Genomic DNA, 23,100 nt, shown 5'->3' on the forward strand with positions numbered 1-23,100 from the left:
TGACCGGGTACATGAGGTACAATTATCGACTGTTTTTCAGCAAGCTCCGAGGTATGTCAATATTTTATAATGACATGACTTGGGGTGAGACATACTTCCCATTTCCGGCTTTGTATTGTGTGTGAGCTCAATGCATCAATGGAAGTCCTTGAAGATATTGTTGAGTCCCTCGAATCTCCCTTATCAACTGCTGTTATCCCCTCATGGGGACCAACATTAAGAAGTATGATAAAATCCATCCGGATTGGTCAGTTCTGTCACTATGTAAAGCGCCCTTTTGAAAGGCGCTATAAAATGTTATTTATTATTATTATCATTATTATTATTGGCAGTTAAATTCCCTAGGTGCTATGATTACAAATGCATTACCGACATTGTCAGGAAATACTAATCCCATCCGGACAGGGCTTATGAAACAAATTCAAAGCATTTTGCCTTTTAAAATATTTGGTTATTAGTTCTCAAAGAATTCAACTTAAGCAATTATGAATAATACATACCTGTAATTCATAGAAGAACTACCATGAACTGTGTTGTGGTATTTTGTAAGTGAAGCTATCAATACCTGCCCACAAGCAAAACTCATTTAAATTGTTTAATTGCAGTTAGTACAGCAGTGCCTGGCCCAGAGTGGATGGTTCCATATTATTCCTGGTCTTTGGCCATCCATGTTCTGAGAGCATCTAACCCTGCTTCTGTTTCTTCAGGTATCGAGCACGCTGAGACAGGCCCATTCCCATCAGGTAGCTGTTGAGGAGCTTGGCAGGAAGCAGAACTGTCGTCACCCAGCCCTGAGGAAAAGGAACACACTCATTAGTAAGGGACCGATCAAATGTTATGGGAGGTGCTCACTGGAGGACTTTAGAGTGCTCGGAAATAAAAATGCACGACCCTCCCTCTGACAGAAATATATTTTTCTTTGACCCTCCCCGAGTGATCGGGAAAAAAAATTGACCCTCCTCCACCAAATAGGCAATATTCATTTTAATGTGTTACTTGAAATAAGGACACAGGTCTTCTGTTTTTGAGTCAGCACAGGTTTAAAGTGGCTACTAGTTTTGCTTATTATACTGATTACGTTATAGGCTACATGTTACTGTAGTTACATGTTACTCAGTAGCGAATGAAAGAAGTGAAAGCACGCAGCAGCGACCTGCAACAGAAAAATGCACTGAAAACAGACAGCATGTTAGTGTCTGTTCTACACACTGAAAACACATTGCATGTCGGTATCTGTTCTGTTAAATCTTCCCCGTCATCACCAGCAGAGCGCCACTGATTCGCCAATAGGGCAGTCAAAGAGAAACAATAGCCTACACCGGCTCATACAAAACAGCTTAGTGAATTCCGAAAAGCTGAAGAACTATTTTATTTTTGATCGATTCAAATTTGTATGACTCTCCCCTGGACTCACTTCTTTTCTTTTTTTTTTTTTAAAACAGTAACCATCCCTTGGACTAAAAAGTAAAAAGCATAATACTCCTGTTTTCCTCCAGTGATCCCCTCCATAAATTTCGAACGGTCCCTAGGCATTATTTTTAGAGAACCAAAAAAGCTTTTCATGGTTCTAACTCACCCATGCGCACACATACCAACTCATACTCTTACCATGACAGCATGGGGAAAGTAGCCATTGGTCCGGCTCTCCAGTCCTACAGTACTGAGCTGTGCAGCCACATAGCACTCTGGGCTGGGCTTGTCAAGTGTGGCCCGACGGATCTTGCTCAGCTTGGTGGCCACAAAGAACGGCAAAATGCTCTGAAGAAGACACAAGGGTTGGTTATTAACAAACTTGAGTGAGAAAGTAACGGTATTGACATTTGGTCGGTTCCCACTCCCTAGTCTAACCCGTGAGGGGCATAGAAGAGGAGTATATTTTCACTTACAAGGATGTCCCTTATATTACATACTCCACCATACTGTATGAAGAACACAATCTTAATTTTGTTAGACAACGATGCTGAAAATATTTGTTAAACACCTGTTTTTTTTCCTCAGGTACGACGATGCTTATTAACTTTTAAAATAAACTATAACTAAATAATTTTTCAACGCTCTAGCAAACCAGGCCAGGTTAAGCCTGGCTTATGTGCATGGCTGGCTTGTTTCTGTTGAGGACTGGTAGGACAGAAGCTAGTCATACCACTGAAACAGCTGTGAATTGAAATGACATGAAATTTCTGATAAATTAAGATTTTTATTTATTAAATTAAGGTTTTGTCGCCTGGACACATCAGTTCCAATGCTTCCAATGCTAATCCAGCAGAATAAGAGCAGGCTAGACAGTTAGCTTATGAGCTCACAACAACTAGCAGCAGCTTCCATAACATTAATGGTAGCGGTCAGTGGCTAAAGCAGTTACACTGATGATAACATAAAGTCATCCCCACCGGGTCTTGAACCTCCCGGGTGGGAGTCCAATGTTCTGACCACTACTCTTCTTGTGCAGTGGAGATCGGCGGGTAAATTTTGGTGTCCTTCTTTATTTGTGTGTGCTGGGACTACTGCATCTTGTGGTGCCAACAGAGAAATGCAGGTCAACATTGACCGGAAGGAGGGAGGGAGGGAGGGAGTGATAACCAGACAAATGCTATCCTAGGTGCACTGGCTTACAGCCATGCAAAAAAAAACATGCTCCCTTAAAAAAAAAAGTAAAAGCTAAGGATAATCCCTGGTGGGGTACATTCAGGAACTCTGAAAGCTGATGTGTTTAAAGAATAGATCTGAGAAGAATAGATAAAAATGACTGATTAAAACTGGCATACATTCAGGCAGCTTAGAAACATGTTAAAAAAAGCTAAGCGAGATTACTTTCTCAAGGCTGTTTCAGAGAATAGTTCTGATCCAATTACATTCGGGAGAGCCGTTGAAGAGCCAAAGCCTCATGGCTCCACCCCCTCTCTTCCCATGAAAATTATATCAGTAAAATACTAGCAAATGCAAGTATTTTACTGAGCATCTAAGGTTGCGATCACACCAGAAAGTCCGAACCAAGGACCAGACCAAATGAGTGAAGTTGCAACATTGTTGCAGTTTTTTTTGGTCTGGTTCGCATTCACACGGTCATTTGTGTCATCGAACCAACACATGTAAACAAATGTCAAGCGGTCATACAGGTTGCTCATCTATTGGCTGGAAAAAATAAGAGGGAAAATCTATCATTAACCACATATAATTAGAGCAATCACTGTTACAATGGAGCCGCAACAGCGCATTGCATTTGCCATACAGGCGCTACTGATTATTTGGTGCTCTGGCCAAATAACAACGGCGACCCAATATGAGCATGACCGAATCTGGACGCGTGTAAACAATGAAGGCGCGCTGCTTTTTTCAATGCAAAGGAGTTGGTACCGACGCAAAATACGGGCCCTGATGGATGCCAACGAGACCTTCTCTGTGTACCCATCACACAGGAGACGTGATTCTATCAGAATTAGACAATGGTGACACTATCTATAGACATGCTTCTGTGACAACCTTGAAACCCTTGGACTCAGTCTATCACTCCGCCCTAAGATTTATTACGGGTGATAGATACAGTATGACACTTCTTTATCATGAGGTGGGCAGGCCATCTCTTTCTCTAATGCATAACTATGACTGATATTTGTTTATTTTCAAAGCCATTATTGGTAAACTTCCACCTTACATCTCGTCTCTGTTGGACTGGAGCCTTGGCACCCACCAGACCCGATCTAATGATCGGCTTGTTCTCAGGGTTCCTCAAGTGCATTCTTAACTTAGAAGGGCTGCTTTTTTTTCCCATTATGCTCCTTATACTTGGAATACCTTACAACAGACTCTAAAGCTTGAGATCCTTCCTTCAGTCACAGAGTTTAAGTCCATGGCTCTAGACCTATGTACTTCAACCTGTAACTGTTTGAAATTATTATTATTATTATTATTACCGGTATTATTATTATTATTGTACATTGCATTTTTTTTGTTGATTTGTGTCTTTGTGTAAACTCATCACTGTAAATGAGGGAAACCTCAGTGCTTCACAAGTATAAATTAAGATTTGAATTGAAATGATCGTTCTGAGTGTTGTGGAGGTGTGCATGTGTGTATGTATATGTGTGTATATGTATGTGAGGTCAGACACTGATGTTGGGCCTAGCTCGCAATCTCCGTTCTAGTTCATCCCAAAGGTGTTCGATGGGGTTGAGGTCAGGGCTCTTTGCGGGCCAGTCAAGTTCTTCCACACCAACCTCACCCAACCACGCCTTTATGGACTTGCTTTGTGCACTGGGGCACAGTCATGCTGGAACAGAAAGGGGCCTCCCCCAAACTGTTCCCACAAAGTTAGAGGCATAATTGTCCAAAATGTCTTGGTAGGCTGAAGCATTAATATTTCCCTTCACTGGAACTAAGGGGCCTAGGCCAACCCCAGAAAAACAACCCCAGACCATTATCCCTCCTCCACCAAACTTTACAGTTGGCACAATGCAGTCAGGCAGGTAACATTCTCCTGGCATTCGGCAAACCCAGATAGAGAAGCGTGATTCGCACTCCACAGAACACGTTTCCACTTCACCAAGTTTGGTTACATTTTTTTTGCCAATTTTGATTTATGAGCATTTATGTTAAATTGAACTTAAAGGTGTCCTATTATGCATCATGCATATTATGGTGTTTTTATATAATTTTCAAAAATGTAATATGTCTTTGGGGTCCCCAAAACCACTCAGAATAAGCGTTCTAGCATGCCTCTATACCCCTCCGTTGACCACAAGATCGGATTGAGCACTATTTTTTTCATATGCAAATTAGCTCTGCTAAGAGCAAGCCGGCAGGCTAGAGAACGAGGGCTGTTGACGGCGCTATGCAACCTCACATATAGCTGGCTAGCCTGGACCTTCCACACTCGATGCCACTGTGGCACATGTTATTATCTCCACGGATGCATGCTGTTACCTCTAGCTATATTCGCTAGCTACATACCACCAGGCTATACGACACCATTCGACTACAAACAATAAAACCTAGATTCTGTAGGCCGAAGGACAATGATGTCCACTTCTTAACATTTGATCATTTTTAATGACCGCTTGATGAACTAGAAGTCTACCAATTTAATTTCACTAACGTTACTCTAACATATGATGAGACGAGCATCCGAGTTGAGGCAAAAGGGGAGTTTGTTGGTGCTTTTCCCCTTTTGTCCCCTGTGTAGCTAATCTGGTCATTAATAATAGGCTGGGCTATTTACCAAATGGTTTAAAAAGCTATGGTTTATTATATTGTTTATCTGTGGCGAGTAGACGATAGCGTACTCGTCCTCTGCATTGTAATTAACCACAATAACGATGTGATCCTCTCAGAAAATAAAGCCCATATAAAAATGTAAGAAGGACCTCATTTTATCACCTGTCTGGCCTACCAAAAAAGGCAATTAGTCAACTCCAACTGATTCAAAATGCTGCAGCATGTGTTCTAACAAAGACCAAAAGGAGGGCTCACATCACACAGTTTTAAAATTACTGTACTGGTTACCTGTCAGTTTTAGAATAGATTTTAAGATTATTTTATTAGCCATTTATTAGCCACTATAAGTCATTACACAATCAAGCACCTAAATACATATCAGATATGCATTTAAAATACATATACACCTAGGTCCCCCAGGTCCTCTGGCACTGAGCTTTTAATGGTTCCTAGAAACAGGACTAAGAGGCATGGGAAGGCAGCCTTCAGTTCAGTTCCTGCCTTTGGAACACCCTGCCAGAGGACTTGAGAATGTCCGTGGAAACTTTTTAGCGAGATCTTAAAACATACCTTTTTAACATTGCTTTTACCACGTAGCGTCTTAATATCCTAGTGTTTTAAATTTGCATTCTCGGTTTTAATAGTGTAAAATAGAATAAAAAATATTTTTTAATTTTTAATTATTTTACTTGATTGTTTTTTTTTTTTTAAATATATTTTTATGATTTATGTTTTGATCCATTTAATTTTATGGAAAAAACTGCTACATTAATTTGCAAGAATGGTGCTATATAAATAAAATAACATTGACATAAAAAAATAAATGACAATGGTCGGGTTTCCCTAACGAGTAACAAGCACTTAACTCCAAAGTACTTCTTAACTCCCATACAAAGGGTTGCTTAAGAAGGGTTCCTTAAGAAGGTTCTTTATCGGGAAACGCGGCCAATGACATTGGTGAGGGAATTCCCGGACTGGTCGCAAAACACTAAATTAAACCAAAAAATAACAGAACATGGAGCACCATAGCGGCCATTCGCGGTGCCATCTTGGTTGAGTAGATGAGTTATATTTCATTACTAGCTCAGTGTCCACCCATCAACTTTTTGGTCATGCCCAGAGGTAGGGTGTCTGTAAGGACTGAGTGCATTCTCTGGAGCACAGCTGATGAGTGTTGAGTATTATATATACATGCGTGTTCTCTTGAACCTGCTTAGCAAAAGAAGAACTCACAAGTGTGTATCATTAGCTACTTAGCAAATTGATGAAGTATTAACAGTTGTAACATTTTGTTGATTTGAGTCAGTTTAGCCATCTATAATCAAGCTATACATGCTAGCCAAGGATGGATGGCAGCCCATTGATTCCAATGAAAGTCACGGGTTGCGGCAATTGGATCAGGGGGTGGGAAGCGCTTTTAAGGCAGTCGCTGCCTTTAAGTCAACGATGAGGCTCAAAACAGCATTGAGCCTGTTATACCTGGATGATGATCCCTTTGCTCTGGTACTCAGCATCTAGCCCTTGGGAGAAGTAGTCCACGAATGCCTGTGGGTGAGATGATATGACTTACAGAATCGAAATAGAGCAATGACCCAGAAACCAACTTGCTAGATGCACATGTATGTATTCTAAATCTATTGTGTGATTGAGTATGAAAGAGAGATATCATACATGTACAAATTGTGCATGGGAGTCAGAAATGTGTATACTGTGTGAGCCTTATACTGCTTTAATAGGCTGAGGTTGGATCATACCAGATCAGATTCATAATATTTTATTTGTCACATGTACTGTAATGTAGGCCTACAGTTACAGTGAAATGCTGCTCCGATTTGTGCTCATTACAGATAACTACAATACACAATTTAAGAAATTACACAAGTAGAAATCTATACAGTATAAAGATAACATATACAGTATAAAGATAACATATACAGTATAAAGATAACATATACAGTATGAGAATCAAGCTCTTCTTCAATCAGCTTGGAGAATCAAGTTCTTCTACCCACTTTCTTGAACGAGGATAAGTGTGTCAACTAAACAGCGGCTGCTGTCAGATGGCAATACTAGTTTCTTTTCAGGCTTGGAATGTATGTTGTTTTCAATTGCACATTGTCCAGTGCTAAATAAAGTAAATTAAATGATTGACACGTAGTGTCTTACCATGGTTGATAAGCAACTGGTGAGAAACATGCAAAAAAACTGCCCCACTAAGTGGAACACGATAGATACTTGGAAACGAACTTCACTTGCCTTGGAGGCAGAGTAGATAGTGAGGAGGGGAACAGGGTACATCGCACTGGCAGAGGAAATGTTGAGGATGGCACCCTTCTTCCTGGAAAACAAAACAGACATATAGCTCTCCATCTGACATGTGCAGTTGATAAGTGTTGATGGTTAGATTATCTACATCTGAAGGGGCCAATCAGAATAGGATTTGCAGCATTTGGTTGTAGCCCAGTGCCAACATTACAGTAATCTCACCCATATATTTTTGTTTTTGCTGTAATGCTAGTTTAAGGTTGGTTACCCTGCACTTAGGATGAGCACATGTTTTAATCATCATTATGAATAAAATAATATGAATCTGAATAACAGTAAGGCACAGTGGGTAGGGAACAATAAAAGCTAACAGCTTTCTCCTTCTCTTATTCCTCATTTCCCAAGAACTCTCCACTCACCTCTCCACCATCCGGGGGAGCACCAAACGTGTCATCTGGAGAGAGAGGAGAGGAGAGAGAAATACTGAATGAGAGGGTGGTAAGAAAAACGGAAAGTGTGGGTGTTTTACTGTTGCTTTGGGAACGAACAAAACATGCAAAAGAGGGTGATGGATCAATATTTTTTCATGAACCTTTAGGTTTAGGCCGATTGAAATTAAAATATCTTCTTCAAGAACGACATGGCCTAGAATGGCAGCAGTACAAACAGTTTCATACACACTCAGGGCTGGACTGGGACAAAAAATCGGCCCTGGCATTTTTGGCCCAGACCGGCCCACAGGGCTGGACTGGGTGAATATTTCCTGCCGGGAAATGTAGCCCCAGTCAGGCCACTAGCCGAGCCGACGCGGTGAGATGGAACACCTTCAGTTTCGTTTTGTTGACGGGGGGGGGGGGCTGCGCGATTTGTTGACGGGGGGGGGTGCTGCGCGATTTCTTGACACCTGAAACTAACAGAGGGAGGGGTGGGGCCTACATATGATTGGGCCAGCCCAGTGTCACTATAGAGGATGGACCAATGGGCCGCTGTCCCTGCTCTATGGGCCGTTCGTTAGCTCTTTTTTTTTTTTTTAGATCGGCCCACAAGTAGGTCCGGCCCACCGGGCATTTGCCCGGTACGCCACATGGCCAGTCCGGCCCTGTACACACTCACATTAAAATCAATGGATCAACTCAAAAGTGCCATAGTATAGTAAAAGTACAGAGAAGCCATATAATTCCATTTCAATTAAAACAATTACAAGTATCAATAGAGTCAGTTTATATTTCACCACAACTTTACATTCATTTAGAGTGACTAGATCCTGGAGTTTAATTTAATTTTGCAGGCTATTCCATGCAGATGGTGTAGAAAACATAAAGGCCTTCTTTCCCAACTCAGTCTGTACTCTAGAAACAGTCATAAGGATAGGAAACGGTACAAACGTGCAGGAGTTGGAGTGAGCAGTAGTGCGCTTGTGAGACATCCTTGTAGTCTGGGTCAAGACATTCAAATCCTTCCACTCCACCGAGATCTCACCGTGAACTGACATTCTGTCCCCCCCATATCAAAAACTCACCAGATCTACACCAATCACACAAATTAGCTATTTTGGATTCAAAAGAGCAAATTTGACCAAAAGGTGACAAGTTTGCACCCCTGAGGATCCTCTAACCCCACAGTAAGCACTGACCTGACAAACAGATGTGATGTTGACATTGATCATAGTGTCTATGAACTGAAAGAGAAAAAGAGACATTTCAAATTAAAATGGATTAATTTGTTAACTGTATATTTTTAAGTAACTGTGTGTGTGTGTGTGTGTGTGTGTGTGTGTGTGTGTGTGTGTGTGTGTGTGTGTGTGTGGATGTTTGCATGTACGTGTAATATGTCATTTAATACAGTATTTTGACCTAGACACTTAAGCATGGGCATGACCATAGAGACTCACGCTATCCAGATTGGGAACGCTGAGAAAGAATTCTGGGTAGGAGTAGGAGATTCCAACATTATTCACTATGGACAACAGGAGAATAAAACAGTCAAAATATGCAATGAAGAACAGTCAGTCTAACCTGAAAGTAGCTGCAATCAGTTATGAGAATGATAAATTGATGTAGTGAGTCAACCTCTGAGATACTTCAAAGACATGAAAACTATGTCCTGAAATTCTTACTCTATATTATATATATATAATACTGTAACAATCTGCAAATAAAATAGCATTGAAACACCAGGTGTTAATCAAATATCACAATGTCTAATGTTGTTTAATGTTTATGGATCTTTGACTTCCTGTTGGGCCATTGCCAGGTGGTGAGGATGGGCTCCAACACCTCTGCCATTCTGACCCTCAACACAGGAGCCTCCCAGGGCTGTGTCCTGAGCCCTCTCCCCTGCTCCCTGTACATCCACGACTGCGTAGCCATGCACAGCTCCACCAGGGTGATCAAGGTTGCAGATGACACAATGGTACAGTAATAGGCCTGATTACTGACAACTCTGGCCTCAACCGCAAAGCGCTGCAGAAGGTAGTGCGGTCTGCCCAACACATCAGTGGGTGTGTACTTCCCTCCATCCAGGAGTTATACAACAGTCAGAGTGCCATCAAAGTCCGCAGGATCATCAAAGACCCCAGGTACCCCAACCATGGCCTGTTACAACTACTGCCATCTGGCCTACAGTATCACAGCCTCAAGGCCTGGACCTATAGGGACAGTTTTTTTCCATCAGGCACCATACTTGATGTACACTATGGACTTCTATTATGCCGTTTTGCACTATTTTATTCCTATTGTCTTTATTACTATTAGGCTGTATTATACTGACTTTACTGTCATTACTGTATCTTGTGTTGTTATTATGTTGTTGCTGCTGCAAGGTTGAGGAGCCAGAACCCACGAATCTTACTCCCCTGTACAGAAAGAACGTAAAAATAAAGGTATCTGAATCTTAACAGTCTACAAATATACTAAATATTATTTAAATATATACATTACACCTACATTTTCAGTGACAGGGTTGTCACAGCCTTACCGAATACTCTAATCCTTACCCAACACTCCAATCCTTACCCAACACTCCAATCCTTACCCAACACTCCAATCCTTACCCAACACTCCAATCCTTACCCAATACTCCAATCCTTACCCAACACTCCAATCCTTACCCAACACTCCAATCCTTACCCAACACTCCAATCCTTACCCAACATCTTACCCAACACTCCAATCCTTACCCAACACTCCAATCCTTACCCAACACTCCAATCCTTACCCAACACTCCAATCCTTACCCAACACTCCAATCCTTACCCAATACTCCCATCCTTACCCAACATCTTACCCAACACTCCAATCCTTACCCAACACTCCAATCCTTACCCAATACTCCAATCCTTACCCAACATCTTACCCAACACTCCAATCCTTACCCAACACTCCAATCCTTACCCAACACTCCAATCCTTACCCAATACTCCAATCCTTACCCAACACTCCAATCCTTACCCAACACTCCAATCCTTACCCAATACTCCAATCCTTACCCAACACTCCAATCCTTAATCCTTACCCAACACTCCAATCGTTACCCAATACTCCAATCCTTACCCAACACTCCAATCCTTACCCAACACTCCAATCCTTACCCAATACTCCAATCCTTACCCAATACTCCAATCCTTACCCAACACTCCAATCCTTAATCCTTACCCAATACTCCAATCCTTACCCAGCACTCCAATCCTTACCCAACACTCCAATCCTTACCCAATACTCCAATCCTTACCCAACACTCCAATCCTTACCCAATACTCCAATCCTTACCCAACACTCCAATCCTTACCCAACACTCCAATCCTTACCCAACACTCCAATCCTTACCCAACACTCCAATCCTTACCCAACACTCCAATCCTTAATCCTTACCCAATACTCCAATCCTTACCCAGCACTCCAATCCTTACCCAACACTCCAATCCTTACCCAACACTCCAATCCTTACCCAACACTCCAATCCTTAATCCTTACCCAATACTCCAATCCTTACCCAATACTCCAATCCTTACCCAATACTCCAATCCTTACCCAACACTCCAATCCTTACCCAACATCTTACCCAACACTCCAATCCTTACCCAATACTCCAATGCTTACCCAACACTCCAATCCTTACCCAACATTCCAATCCTTAATCCTTACCCAACACTCCAATCCTTACCCAATACTCCAATCCTTACCCAATACTCCAATGCTTACCCAATACTCCAATCTCCAGTCCAGCCAGGCCAGCTTCGATCTGAGGGTAAATGTCTGCAGCACTGAAGTCCGCTGCAATGGTCTTAGTCTCCACACCACATGTACTCTCTTAAGGGAAAAAAAAGAAACATTCATTTGTAGCACAATGACTAAAAAATCCCTCTTCACTAACATAAACTCTGTGGCCATGTTATTACAGTAGGCACACCTATCTAGTAGAGGTAAAGATGAGCCAAACTGTTTTCATGAGGTCAACAAAGTATTGACGGTCATATCAAAATGCTGGGTAGTATAAACGGCCTTTCTTTTAATTATTATTATAATAATTATAATTATTATTATAGTTCAGATTTTTTCAGACAATACATACTACAGTAAAAGACAAAGACCATGAAGACATACATTACAATAAAACACAAGACATTACAATGGACAACAACAACAAAGAAAGGAGGCCTCGTTCTCCCGGGGGATACACAAGGTGGCCCAGTGGCCCTAGGGAGAGCCAAGCCTGGGATGGGGGGGGGGGGGGTTATAGGTTAACACTGTTTGTTTGTCACATTTATTTATATACAAATGGTACTATCAAATTAAATTATTATTCAATTTATATCCATATACTGTAGTCTTTGATGAGGGTCAATGGGGTGCCCAGCCCATTATCATAGTCCTTAAAGGACAATGCTCGTTTTTGACAACCTGGACCTTATTTACGACATATAAGACGTTTGACTCACCGAGATCACTTTGGTGTAGTTCGGAGGCATGTAGAAGAAATTTAAAATCCAGCGCGAGCCAGTATATCCATGTAATGGCGGTGGTCGGGGCACTTAGAATGCAGTTTCTAAAAATCTATTTTCTGCCGCGAAACGGTTGTTTTCATCAATCTGTCTTGATGAATCGCTAGTTGTGCTTACATAGAGCGTAGGCCTGTTGTGGTTTTCAAGGTCCAGGTTGTCAAAAACGAGCATTGTCCTTTAAGGGTTGAGGCCACACTGATACCTGATAGTAAGTCCACAAAGTCCTTCAGCCAGTTATATTTATTAAAACTGTCTGGTTTATGGATTTTCCAGTTCATAAGGATTGTCCTCTTTACAGATAGGAAGGCTAGTGCAATAATATGTTGCCTGGTTCTTTCTTTTATACTTTCTACGTTATTTCCTAAAATACATATAACCGGACTCTGTGGAATATGAACTTCAACTATCGACTGTAAAGCCTCAATCACCTCAGTCTAGAATTGTTCTACCATTGGGCAGGAGCACAGTAAGTGCACGAGTGTGCCAGTTCTACCACAACCATGCCAGCACAATTCAGAAGCATTCGGGTCCATTTTTTTACATTTATGTGGTGTAATATAGGCCCGGTATATGACCTTTATTTAGATCATTTTATGTCTCACACAGTTGGACATGGATGTTTAATGCTTCAATATTGAGTTCCCTTGATCCACAGTAAGGTGGGAACCTATGTCTCGTTCCCATTGTAGTTTGGTGGGAATTGTGCTGTCAGGGAGGGATAGACTTAGTAGTTTATACATGGCTGAGACACTTCCTTGTCTGGTAACAGCTTTCCTAAGTTTTTCATTCAGGTCACTTTTAAAACCTAATTTAATTCTCTTTTTCATCTCAGCTGTAGATATTGTAGACTGCAGAATCATTAAGTCCAAAGTGCTTTTTTAGTTCTTGAAATGGTATAATGTCACCATCTCTTACAACCTGTCCAATCTTTCAAGTTTTGGTCCTCAAGACCTTCTTCAAGAAAACTTGAAGAAAGTCTTGAGGACTGAAACGTCGTTTTTTGCCTATTTGAGCCAATAAAGTTGTGTTTTTTGCCAGCAAGAACAGTGTGCGGGACCCTTCCTTTTTTGTCATCTTACAAAATGCAATAAAAACTTTAAATAAAAAATACATATTTACTGCAATTAAACATTGGGGTATTTTGAGCTCACGGACTGGGAATGTTCTTCCAGAAGTGAGGGTGAGATGAACATAACAGTTAATATAACCTAGTTTCAAGTTCAAATTTGCCTTAACAATAAAAAAGTCTGTTCTTTAATGTCACGTAAACTATCGGTTTAGGCACCAGTAGTTTAAAAAGTATAGTTTTAGCACAGGTATCGGGGAAAAAAACAAAATGATACCCAACCCTAAGTTTTTTGTTTCAGAAAAACTGTTCTCCAGTCCCTACTGCGATCCTAATCGTTGCTAGCTTGACTATAGACAAACAGCCATTGCTTTGTTTGGTGTGACCATGGATATCATGTCAAAATGCCGTCTCTAGACATTGTCCAACTGTTTATGGCAGTATTTTATTAATATGGGCAATATTTTAATGTACTGTCTTCCTTCTATTCTAATCAGCTTTGATGCTCAGAGACGTGGTTGTGGCCAAAGAACTGTGTGATACAGAACAGTTGAGTATGAGCTGCTGAGCAACGCTGATGTCCTGCCCCCCAGAGATGGTCTTCCTGTGCAAGACACACCCGCACTGGTCATGGCCAGGCAGAAGCCTCGCTCTGAGAAGATCAGAGAATTATGTTCTGATGAGGCACAAGACATCACACACCATCAAACTCCACAGTAGCTCAGAACAAGACTTTGTACTTTGTATTCACTGACTTAATCACACCAGCTGCATTGCACATTACTCTTTACCTAAACATTTACAATTGGCTGTATTATATTAATATTCATACAGGCTTTATTTTCCAATGTATTAATGGAGGTACAGTGCAACAACTGCTAAAAAATGAATGACGTTTGTGTCATCAAAGACAGAAGTTGTTTGCCTCCTATTCCTAGGACTCCTACAGTTTAATTGTCAATAATGAGTGTTGTCAGTTGAAAATACATTATGACAGGCTAGCTGTCATTAAGGAAACGCTGCCTTTAGTAAATTATTACATGTTTTACTTTCTTTGACAAGGTAATGATGCTAGCTATAGCTATCTATCTATAATAAACTTTATTTTTTTATAAAGTATCTATGAACCAGACAAGTGTAAAGGAGTGCTCCATCAGTTCAAACTGTACTTGTAGGTCTACTGTCTCCTGCCCATCTGACCCTGTAACTACCCCACTGACAGCCACAGACAATGGCAGATAGTCTAGTGGGGGAGTGGTTGGGTGCGGGGTTAACCAGCCATTGTTACCACCCCCATTACCTCACTCTGGGTTGGGAAAAGCTCAAGATCGTTGAAGGGGGATTTCTCAGATAGTTGATTTTAGTTATACCCCCATTCAAATAAACATTCTTCTTCAGCTATTGTCAGATTTCAAAGTATGCCACATCACTTGAAAGCTTGTAATCTGTTCTTTCACAATCTGTAAAACACTGAAATTTGACCTTGCTTGCACAAAACACCAGCTCCTGTCATAATGGTCGCACTGCAGCAAGCTCTCTCATGCTCTCTCTCTCTCACCAATGGACTTGGATACTTCATTCAGCTTCTCCTGAGAGCGACTGATGAGCACAATAGCAAAACCCCGGCGAGCGAGCTGTGGAAACAGAAAGACATGTCAAGACACACCTTTAAAATAACTTTTTTGTATATGTGCATGTTGTTTATATGTTTAAGTTTGTGAAGTGTCACTGTTTTTCAATGTGTGTGTGTGTGTGTGTAACAGGGAATCCCCCTCATCACCTCCCTACTCTGATCTCTTTGTGCATACCACTGTCCTGGTGACTCACTATGTCCATGCAGGGCCTGAAATGTCTAAAGATCAGGGGCCTCATAATAGTGCATATGATGTCCCATGCCAGTTCCACGCCAGTTTCCATTATAAATCACAACCCTAACTTTGGCGCACGTGATAGCACGTCTTGTTCTCGCGTCTTGTTCTACCATTTATAACGCCTATAATTGCCTATAAATGGTCAATGAACTGCCCCATTCATCCATTCATGAATAATGACTGCATGATGGCAATGACAGTGATATTCAGTGTCAAGTAGAAGCTCTTGCAGCGGAGGTTGAGGCAAGATTGGTGTAACCGAGTGAAACTGGGTTCTCGTGAGTCCTGAGTAGGTAGCAAGCTGTTGGTTGAACTCACTCCCCAGTATAAATACTGTCCACCCGCGCCAATGAAGAGCTAACTTTTCACTGGCGCAGCTGGTTAAAACAGTGTCTGTCACGCGGGAGACGAGGGTTCGATTCCCACCCAAGGCATGCCGAAACGTATGGGTTACACTGGCATGGTGAAGAAATTACAAGGTATCGGCCTCATAAACCTCAAACTCATTTGGCTAGGCTAAATGATTATCCTGTTTGTTCATTATCAGCCAACATAGCTACCCGTAGGTCTACGTGTGTTGGTGCGGTTTTGTAACCTATTCCTAATTAATTATTAGGATTAATTATTCGATAAATGTTCTAAATCTGTGTGATCATTGACTCACAGACAAACAAACTAATTCCTACATATTGTTTATTATACAACGGGTAGTTCTGACCTCGCAATCTGATTGGTTAAGAGCCATTGTATGTTCCCGATATACCACAGGCAAAGCCTCTTTACCGTTCTATGTGAAATATGATTGCGCCAATTATTACTGCCTGTAAAGACGTTAGTTCCATTGCGTAACCATCTCTTGGTTACATTACGGTTTCTCCTTAAGAAAAATTATAACATTCAATGTCAATTTTGGGTTGTTCTATCCGCCCTGTAGCCTACCACTCTGGATTATCATCACCACTTTTGCAACTCACAATTGCACAGCAAATGTAGGCTACACTTGGTTCATGGCTAGCTAGGTTGGTCAGGAGTATTAGTTTTGGTTGCTAGGGCTCATTGTTCATCGCTTTGAAACTGCATAGCAACGTGATATGTTTTAGGAACCACCTTTCTTGGCGGAGTTCACTAAAATTTATATTAAGACACGGAAATAGTAGCTATTTATTCCATAAAGGTTTCCTGATGATGTAACCATTGTATAAAAGCAATAACTCACTCGAGAGTTGTGGTATATGGCCGTCTAGCCCTAGCCCTTACATGTACATGAAGGCTCCCACATGCCTTGTGTGATTTAAGTTTGTTTGACAATATTCCTTTGTAGAGCTTAAGATGTTTTATTAGAAGATCAAGGCCAAACTGCTAGCTTCTCACTTGACTCAACAAGAACATGACCTTCCCTTGGTGTCTATGGTTGTGAGTTCAAGCTCCGCATGATGCAGAATAAACATGGTAATGCGTACTGTTTGGTACGCATTGTACTGTTTGGATTTCAGATAAGATTTTAAAGTTATTTTTTAATTTAAGATGTTTTATATAATTAGGGTCCGGGCAAAGACCCTCATGTATTTGTCATTTGTCTTCTCCTTCCTCTTCCTCCTCAAAACACCCGGCACTGATCCAGTGCTGCGCAGCAGCTAGAATTTCTTTTTTTTTATAAATTCCAAAGGTTCTGTAGAAAGTATTTTGTGCGTAATATGCACATTTATAAATGAAGCCCCGGAATCTTACCTCCTCCACATAGGCTTTCCCGATTCCATCCGTGGCTCCGGTCACAACTAGTGTGGGGACAGAGGAGGGGAGGTTGCATTACAAACGGGAAATGTATGTGATGAATAAAATAGCATTAAAGCTCCTGAAGACACCCTTTCACAGAGCTCAACACCAATGACTGCCTTTGATACAAGTGCAGAGTAAACATGTTGTCCCCCACCCATGATGTATCGCCCCTGCAAGCTCCAGCTCTAAACTCTTGGATTTGGAAAGTAGAAGGGCCCCTGAGTAGAATGGACTATACTTTAACTGAGAAAAATATTGTTTTTTGTGTACAAAGCAATATGTTAAAAATGAACAGTGGCTAGCACTTTTAGTGGTGGGCTCTAGTACATATCATAGGACAGACTAACGAATGGACCAGCAGCGATTTCATCAGTTGGGGGACAATAAATGGACACTGTGTTGAATTTTAATGATGAAAATGTTTGATAGCCTCCACAGGTTGGAAATACATAGTAGATGGACAATCAGTTTTATCGCAAGTCAGGGCAATCTAGTAGGTACTTTACTTTACTAGAGCTGCAGTTACTAGCATTCAAATAATTGTACACAATCCACTTTTTTTTATTTTATCGTCCCATTAAAAAAAATCACAATTAATATAAAAATTGTTTTTTTCCCCCGGTCCCTACTAAGTATGGCGCCATCGTGCTGCAATTGAGCAATTTTAGGGTTCAGTGTCTTGCTCAAGGACACTTCAGCACAATGCCAGGAGCTGGGATCAAACCGGAGACCTTGCGATCCCCAGCAGGCCGCTCTACCTCCCAAGCTAGTTGGCAGGTAAGCCAGGACCCTGGGCAACACAATGTGCAAACAGTCACTGCAGCCAACAGTGACTATAGCTTGCACATTGTGTTGCCCAGGGTCCAAAGGCACAGTTGGGCAATTATTCTCTGTAGCCTACACAATGGCCTATAGGGCCTACTTATTTCAGTGTGACATGTCAAGAAAACTGAGCTGAGGGTATAGACTATGTCCTATGTCAACACCTAATTTATGAAACTAAAGTAAAATCTAGAGGACAAAACGTTATAACAAACATACAACCAACAAACAGATAGCCTAATTTGTTGCAGAAGCACATCCTCAATTGTTTGGCGAAGTGGTTATCGGGTGTGATTGAAGAATTTTTTAAAAGAAAGAAAAAAAATAAAAAATAAAAAAGCAGTCATTTGTAAAGAGACAGAAACTCATTGTCAAAAGTCATGTTAACTAAAATGGCATTAAAATAGTGCTAGCACATTCATTTGGACCGGAGCAGAGAAATTATAGCGTTGCAATATCATGAATAATGTGGATCGGGTGAAAGAACGCGATGAACATTCAACAGACACATAGAGAGAGAGCAATATGAACAACATCATGCTGCCATTGTGCACAGATGGACCTATGCCTTCTAATTAGACAACGAATTGCCCCTCACCTGCCCATTTCCCGAGTTGAGTAGGTGATACCAGCCGTCCGCTCCCCAGCCCCCAGACCCTGACCCCGCAGAGCCCCCGGTACAGGCAGCTCAGCAGCACCCAGGCCACCGTCCAAGCACCCACCCAGAAGAGAGGCGCTTCCACCGTGCGGAGGAAAACCTCCCAGTTTAACGACATACTGTTTGCAATACACTCAACTGCGAAAATATTTCCTGATATCAAATTGGCGAGAGCAAACTAGCCAAGTGTTGCTCTCTATCGAGATATGCACATCGAGCTCCGTAAATCCCAAACTCGTACTTCCGTGTCTGGCCCTGGCGCGTCGGTCCTCATTGATTGGTGGGTTAGGGTTAGGGTTCAGTGATTGGTGGGTTAGGGTTAGGGTTCAGTGATTGGTGGGTTAGGGTTAGGGTTCAGTGATTGGTGGACATTTCAGTCCGTCAAAAGTCTCCATGTTGGTTGGTTCATTATAGATCGTGCCAGTGAGGTTCCACCAATTAGCATCGCATGTTAATTTCCCATAGGCTTTATTATCCTTATATTTCGAGAATTCAGTCATGAACCCAGATAATAATTCATCAGAGGAATCGTGACCAGACGTCCTTATGGTAGAAGCCAAAGGTCCATAATGATATCAACCTTGTTTTAAGAAAATCACGTTTTATTCGCGGGAGCATTGAGAAATACTACACTACCCACAAGCGGTGTTGTTACCATGGAAATGTGTACCCTGTTGAGGGCTGCGCGCGCTACTGAGCGACTGACGTGTTTCATTCATTCTTGATCTAAGAACGTTAAAGGTATAATATGTAATATGTGGATTAATTTTTTTTTTTTTCAAAAAGAATACATCCATAGGGCTTTGCGAAGGCTGCAGAGAAAAAGTATTGCTTTTCCATAAAAAATTATATTTGTCTGAAATTATTACATAATGAAATTTTGACGGCCGACAATGACACTCTGTTGATATCATACCAGCCAATAGTATTACAGCGTTGGTACTGCGCGCTGGGTTGCCAGGTACTATTCTAGCTTCACCACTGTGAGATGAGCAGTAGCCAGCTAAGGGGGCGATCACACCTGGGAAAGACGCTAGAAACGAGACGCTAGTAAAACCATTGATTTCCTATCATACTCTGACTGACTACATAGTCTGACTGGCGTTCCGGCGTCTTTTTCGACGGGCGTCTTTCAAGCGTCTTTTCTTGCAGACGCGTCAGTTTTGACGCGCGTTTGTAGACGCAGAATTAAAAAAAAAGTTTAACTATTTTCAACTTTTGAGCGTCAGACGCGAGAAGCGCCATTTCGTCATTGTCATATTTGGCCCAGGCGTTTCAAGCGTTCAAGCGTCTGTGAAGCGTCTGTGTTTCTGGCGTCTTTTCCAGGTGTGATCACCCCCTAACATTGTACTTCCATGAATTAGCAGCATTATAGATGTTGGTTAGTGTGTGTGCGACTATAAAACGCCAGCTTTTCCGTACACTTCTGCTCACTGTTTTCAGCTAAACATTTGGTAAAATGGCAGAGTTTCGTCGCCCTGCTTCTCCGCCTGAGCCCCGGCGAACCGTGCTATACGAATCTCAAAAGCTCAGTGACCGAAGGAGGAGCAAAAGTTGGATAGATATCGGGCCAGCCTTTGCTCGTTGGACGGAGTTTATGGAGTTTCATGGGATAAAGTCGCATGGTGACATGGCTACTTTTCTACTAGACCGGTAAGCTAGCTAACTAGCTATCCTTATCTTTCTTGGAATCTGCATAGCCAGACCTAATATTATCTCCACACTACAGGATCTAACGTAACTTATTACATGGCACTCTGAAATACTTGATTGTGAGTACTGATTAGTGTAACGTTATGTTCCTCTCGGAGTGAAGATCTTATCACAGTATGACTGAAACAGTGCATTCTCTGGCATTTTGGCAACCAATACGTTGTGTTGTTGCAGTTCTTATCTTTAGACACTAGATGGGGGAAATAATCCACATATTACATATTATATCTTTAACGAGGGTTCTAGCTAATGTTAGCTGCTCCTATGTAGCTCTGGCAACTCACATAATAGCTATTAGGTGTGTGAATGTACCTGCATCACAAATTCATATTAACTAAATGAGTAATGCCTTATCAATGTGATCCACCGCTTCCTTGCTGACACTTTCTCTGGGAATGGGTAGAACCGGTGGCAACGGCGGTCATCCGAGCGGTGAACGCAGTCAGGAACGAAGTCATGGCACCACCATGTTTCTGACGGCTAACGCATTAGCTAGCAAATGTCACACGCAATATACACACAACACAAACTAAAACACGAATATTAACTCTTAACAATGACAAATATTACATTCATCAAGAAGCAAGTTGGGATTCTGAAGCAAGTTTGAAACTGTTTGAGCGAGACGAGTATCATTAGCAAAGGTTTTTGGGATGCATAGTTTTATTCACCTTTACAATAGGCTACTTATGTAGGCCTACACAACCTTTTTTTGTTTTGCCCCCCAAAATTTGCTCCAATATACATGTTTAAAGGTCACGATTCGTCTGATGAATGATTAGCTGGGTTCTTGACTCAATTCATGAAATATAAGGATTAAAAAATCAAGAAAAACGTATATGGGAATTAACAATGCGATGCTAATGTGGTGGAACAGCTCCCCCCCAAACAAACGGGGGATCACTGACACGGTCTGTACCTCCATGGTTGGTTCATATTTTTGTCAATTACTGTTCCAATACTCAAAATGTATGCTGTTCTGGTATGACAGACAACGACTATGTTAAATTTCTTTAGTGAGTTTAAATTATAATCTGTCTCGCGCCAAATTTCAGAACCGCTAGTCTCATCTGCTCTGCATGTGAAACAAGCTTTATAAAAGATGGAACTAACGATATGAGATCTGGTTGGACAGATCTTTGAAGACAAAGGCATTCACACAATTAGCTCAAAGAACATGTAATGCCAAGAGGGGACACTTTGGTTAATTTTTGGCACCCACCTGAAGAGGGCGGTCCATGGATGTATTAATAGAACTGGATAGGGTCACTCCATTCACTGACTGCTCGAAAAAGTGAAGCCCTATAGGACCGCGCCATCTTTGAATATATGTCAATATCTATATATATATATACATATATATATATATATATTGACATGCGCAGTCAAAAGTATCAGTGACGCGTTCTTGTAGTCCACGAACAGATTGCGTTCATGTGAAATGCAAACGTGCGTTCATGGCTCTCCCCGCTCTGAGTTAGCAATGAAAAGCGGCTTGCTTATTAATCTACTTTCGTCAAATACAGTATATCCGTTGGAAAACATATTTTTTTATCCAGGCATCTTAGTTTTAACAGTATAATTGTGACTGAACATGGTTTGTTTGTAGTAGGTGGTATTCATTCTGTTCACAACAACACGATGGGCAGCCAGGCGAAATAGCTCCAGGGGATCTGCTCCCAGGCGAGTTGAACACCTGTCCACCCAGAGGCGGGATCTCTTGTTGCAGCATGAAGTTCGTGGCTAACCCGCCTGGAGCTATGTTTCCTGGCTGCCCATCGCGTTGTTGTGAACAGAATGAAGTGTATTTTTCGAGGTAGTCTTCTTCAACTGTCATACAACTCCGCATAGCGGACAGCGCCCCATCTGGTCGGAAATCCTCGAAACTACCTCGAAAAATAATGACAATGCCACAAAAACCGGCTAAAAAGATCACTTAATGGTAGCGCCGAGCTTTCAAAACCCATTGTTTGTTAGAATAGGCGTTTCTGCTTTGGTGAGTGGCTTTGAAACATTTTTAAAGACACTTTTAAATATGAGCGCCAAGCGTCACCAACTTGCCGACTATTTAAAAGTCAAAATTGCCTATGTTGGTAGAAAGGACTGTGGTAGCAGATGCTACGTCATCAGCGCACTCACAGTTCCTGAGAAGGGCTAGGGGCAGGGCTGCACGTTAACTTTTTTAGCTCATAGCACTGGTGCTACAGAGGTTGATGGTTTCGTAGCACAGGCCAAAAAGTTGTAGCACAATTATAAAATGTCTGTTACCACCTCAACAATAAGTTGTGCATTCCATCACTTGTACACACTGGCAAAGTATCTTTTGGGCAGCAGTGTCTTAATGGTTGCCTAGAGTTTGCATGTTCTCCCCGTGCTTGTGTGCGTTTCCGCCGGGCGCTCCGGTTTCACCCACCACCAAAGACATGCATGTTAGGATATTCCTGTCAGCGACTGGAAGTTGAGGAGTTGCAACCTACAGCCATAAGATTGCATAGTAAATCATAACCAGTTGAGTTGGGCTTGTCTGCAGACAACTTAAATCATTTTAATGCATACGATGCACACAAAATCAAAACCTTGTTTTCAGACAAAAATATTTATTTCCCTGTCATAAATACAGGTAAGTCAGTGTATTTATATATTACTAAATAAATGTGCAGGGACAAAACTATTAAACACATACAAACTGCTTACGAACATATCTCATACATTTTTAACT

At 41.5% G+C, this 23,100-nt stretch overlaps 1 protein-coding gene across 1 annotated transcript; it reads right to left on the minus strand.

Annotated features, from left to right (window-relative positions):
• Nucleotides 1-581: 581 nt before the first annotated feature.
• On the minus strand, nt 582-18,919 carry hsd17b12b (hydroxysteroid (17-beta) dehydrogenase 12b). The gene is made up of 11 exons (XM_084436767.1): nt 18,609-18,919; nt 17,141-17,187; nt 15,100-15,175; nt 11,676-11,783; nt 9,368-9,432; nt 9,110-9,154; nt 7,896-7,930; nt 7,468-7,549; nt 6,691-6,756; nt 1,609-1,758; nt 582-791 (listed from the first exon to the last, which is right to left on the minus strand). The coding sequence occupies exons 1-11, from the start codon at nt 18,784-18,786 to the stop codon at nt 684-686; spliced, it is 960 nt and encodes a 319-aa protein (XP_084292893.1). The 5' UTR covers nt 18,787-18,919; the 3' UTR covers nt 582-683.
• Nucleotides 18,920-23,100: the final 4,181 nt, after the last annotated feature.

This window comes from Borostomias antarcticus (genome assembly GCF_949987555.1).
Source record: "Borostomias antarcticus genome assembly, chromosome: 4".
NCBI lineage: Eukaryota > Metazoa > Chordata > Actinopteri > Stomiiformes > Stomiidae > Borostomias > Borostomias antarcticus.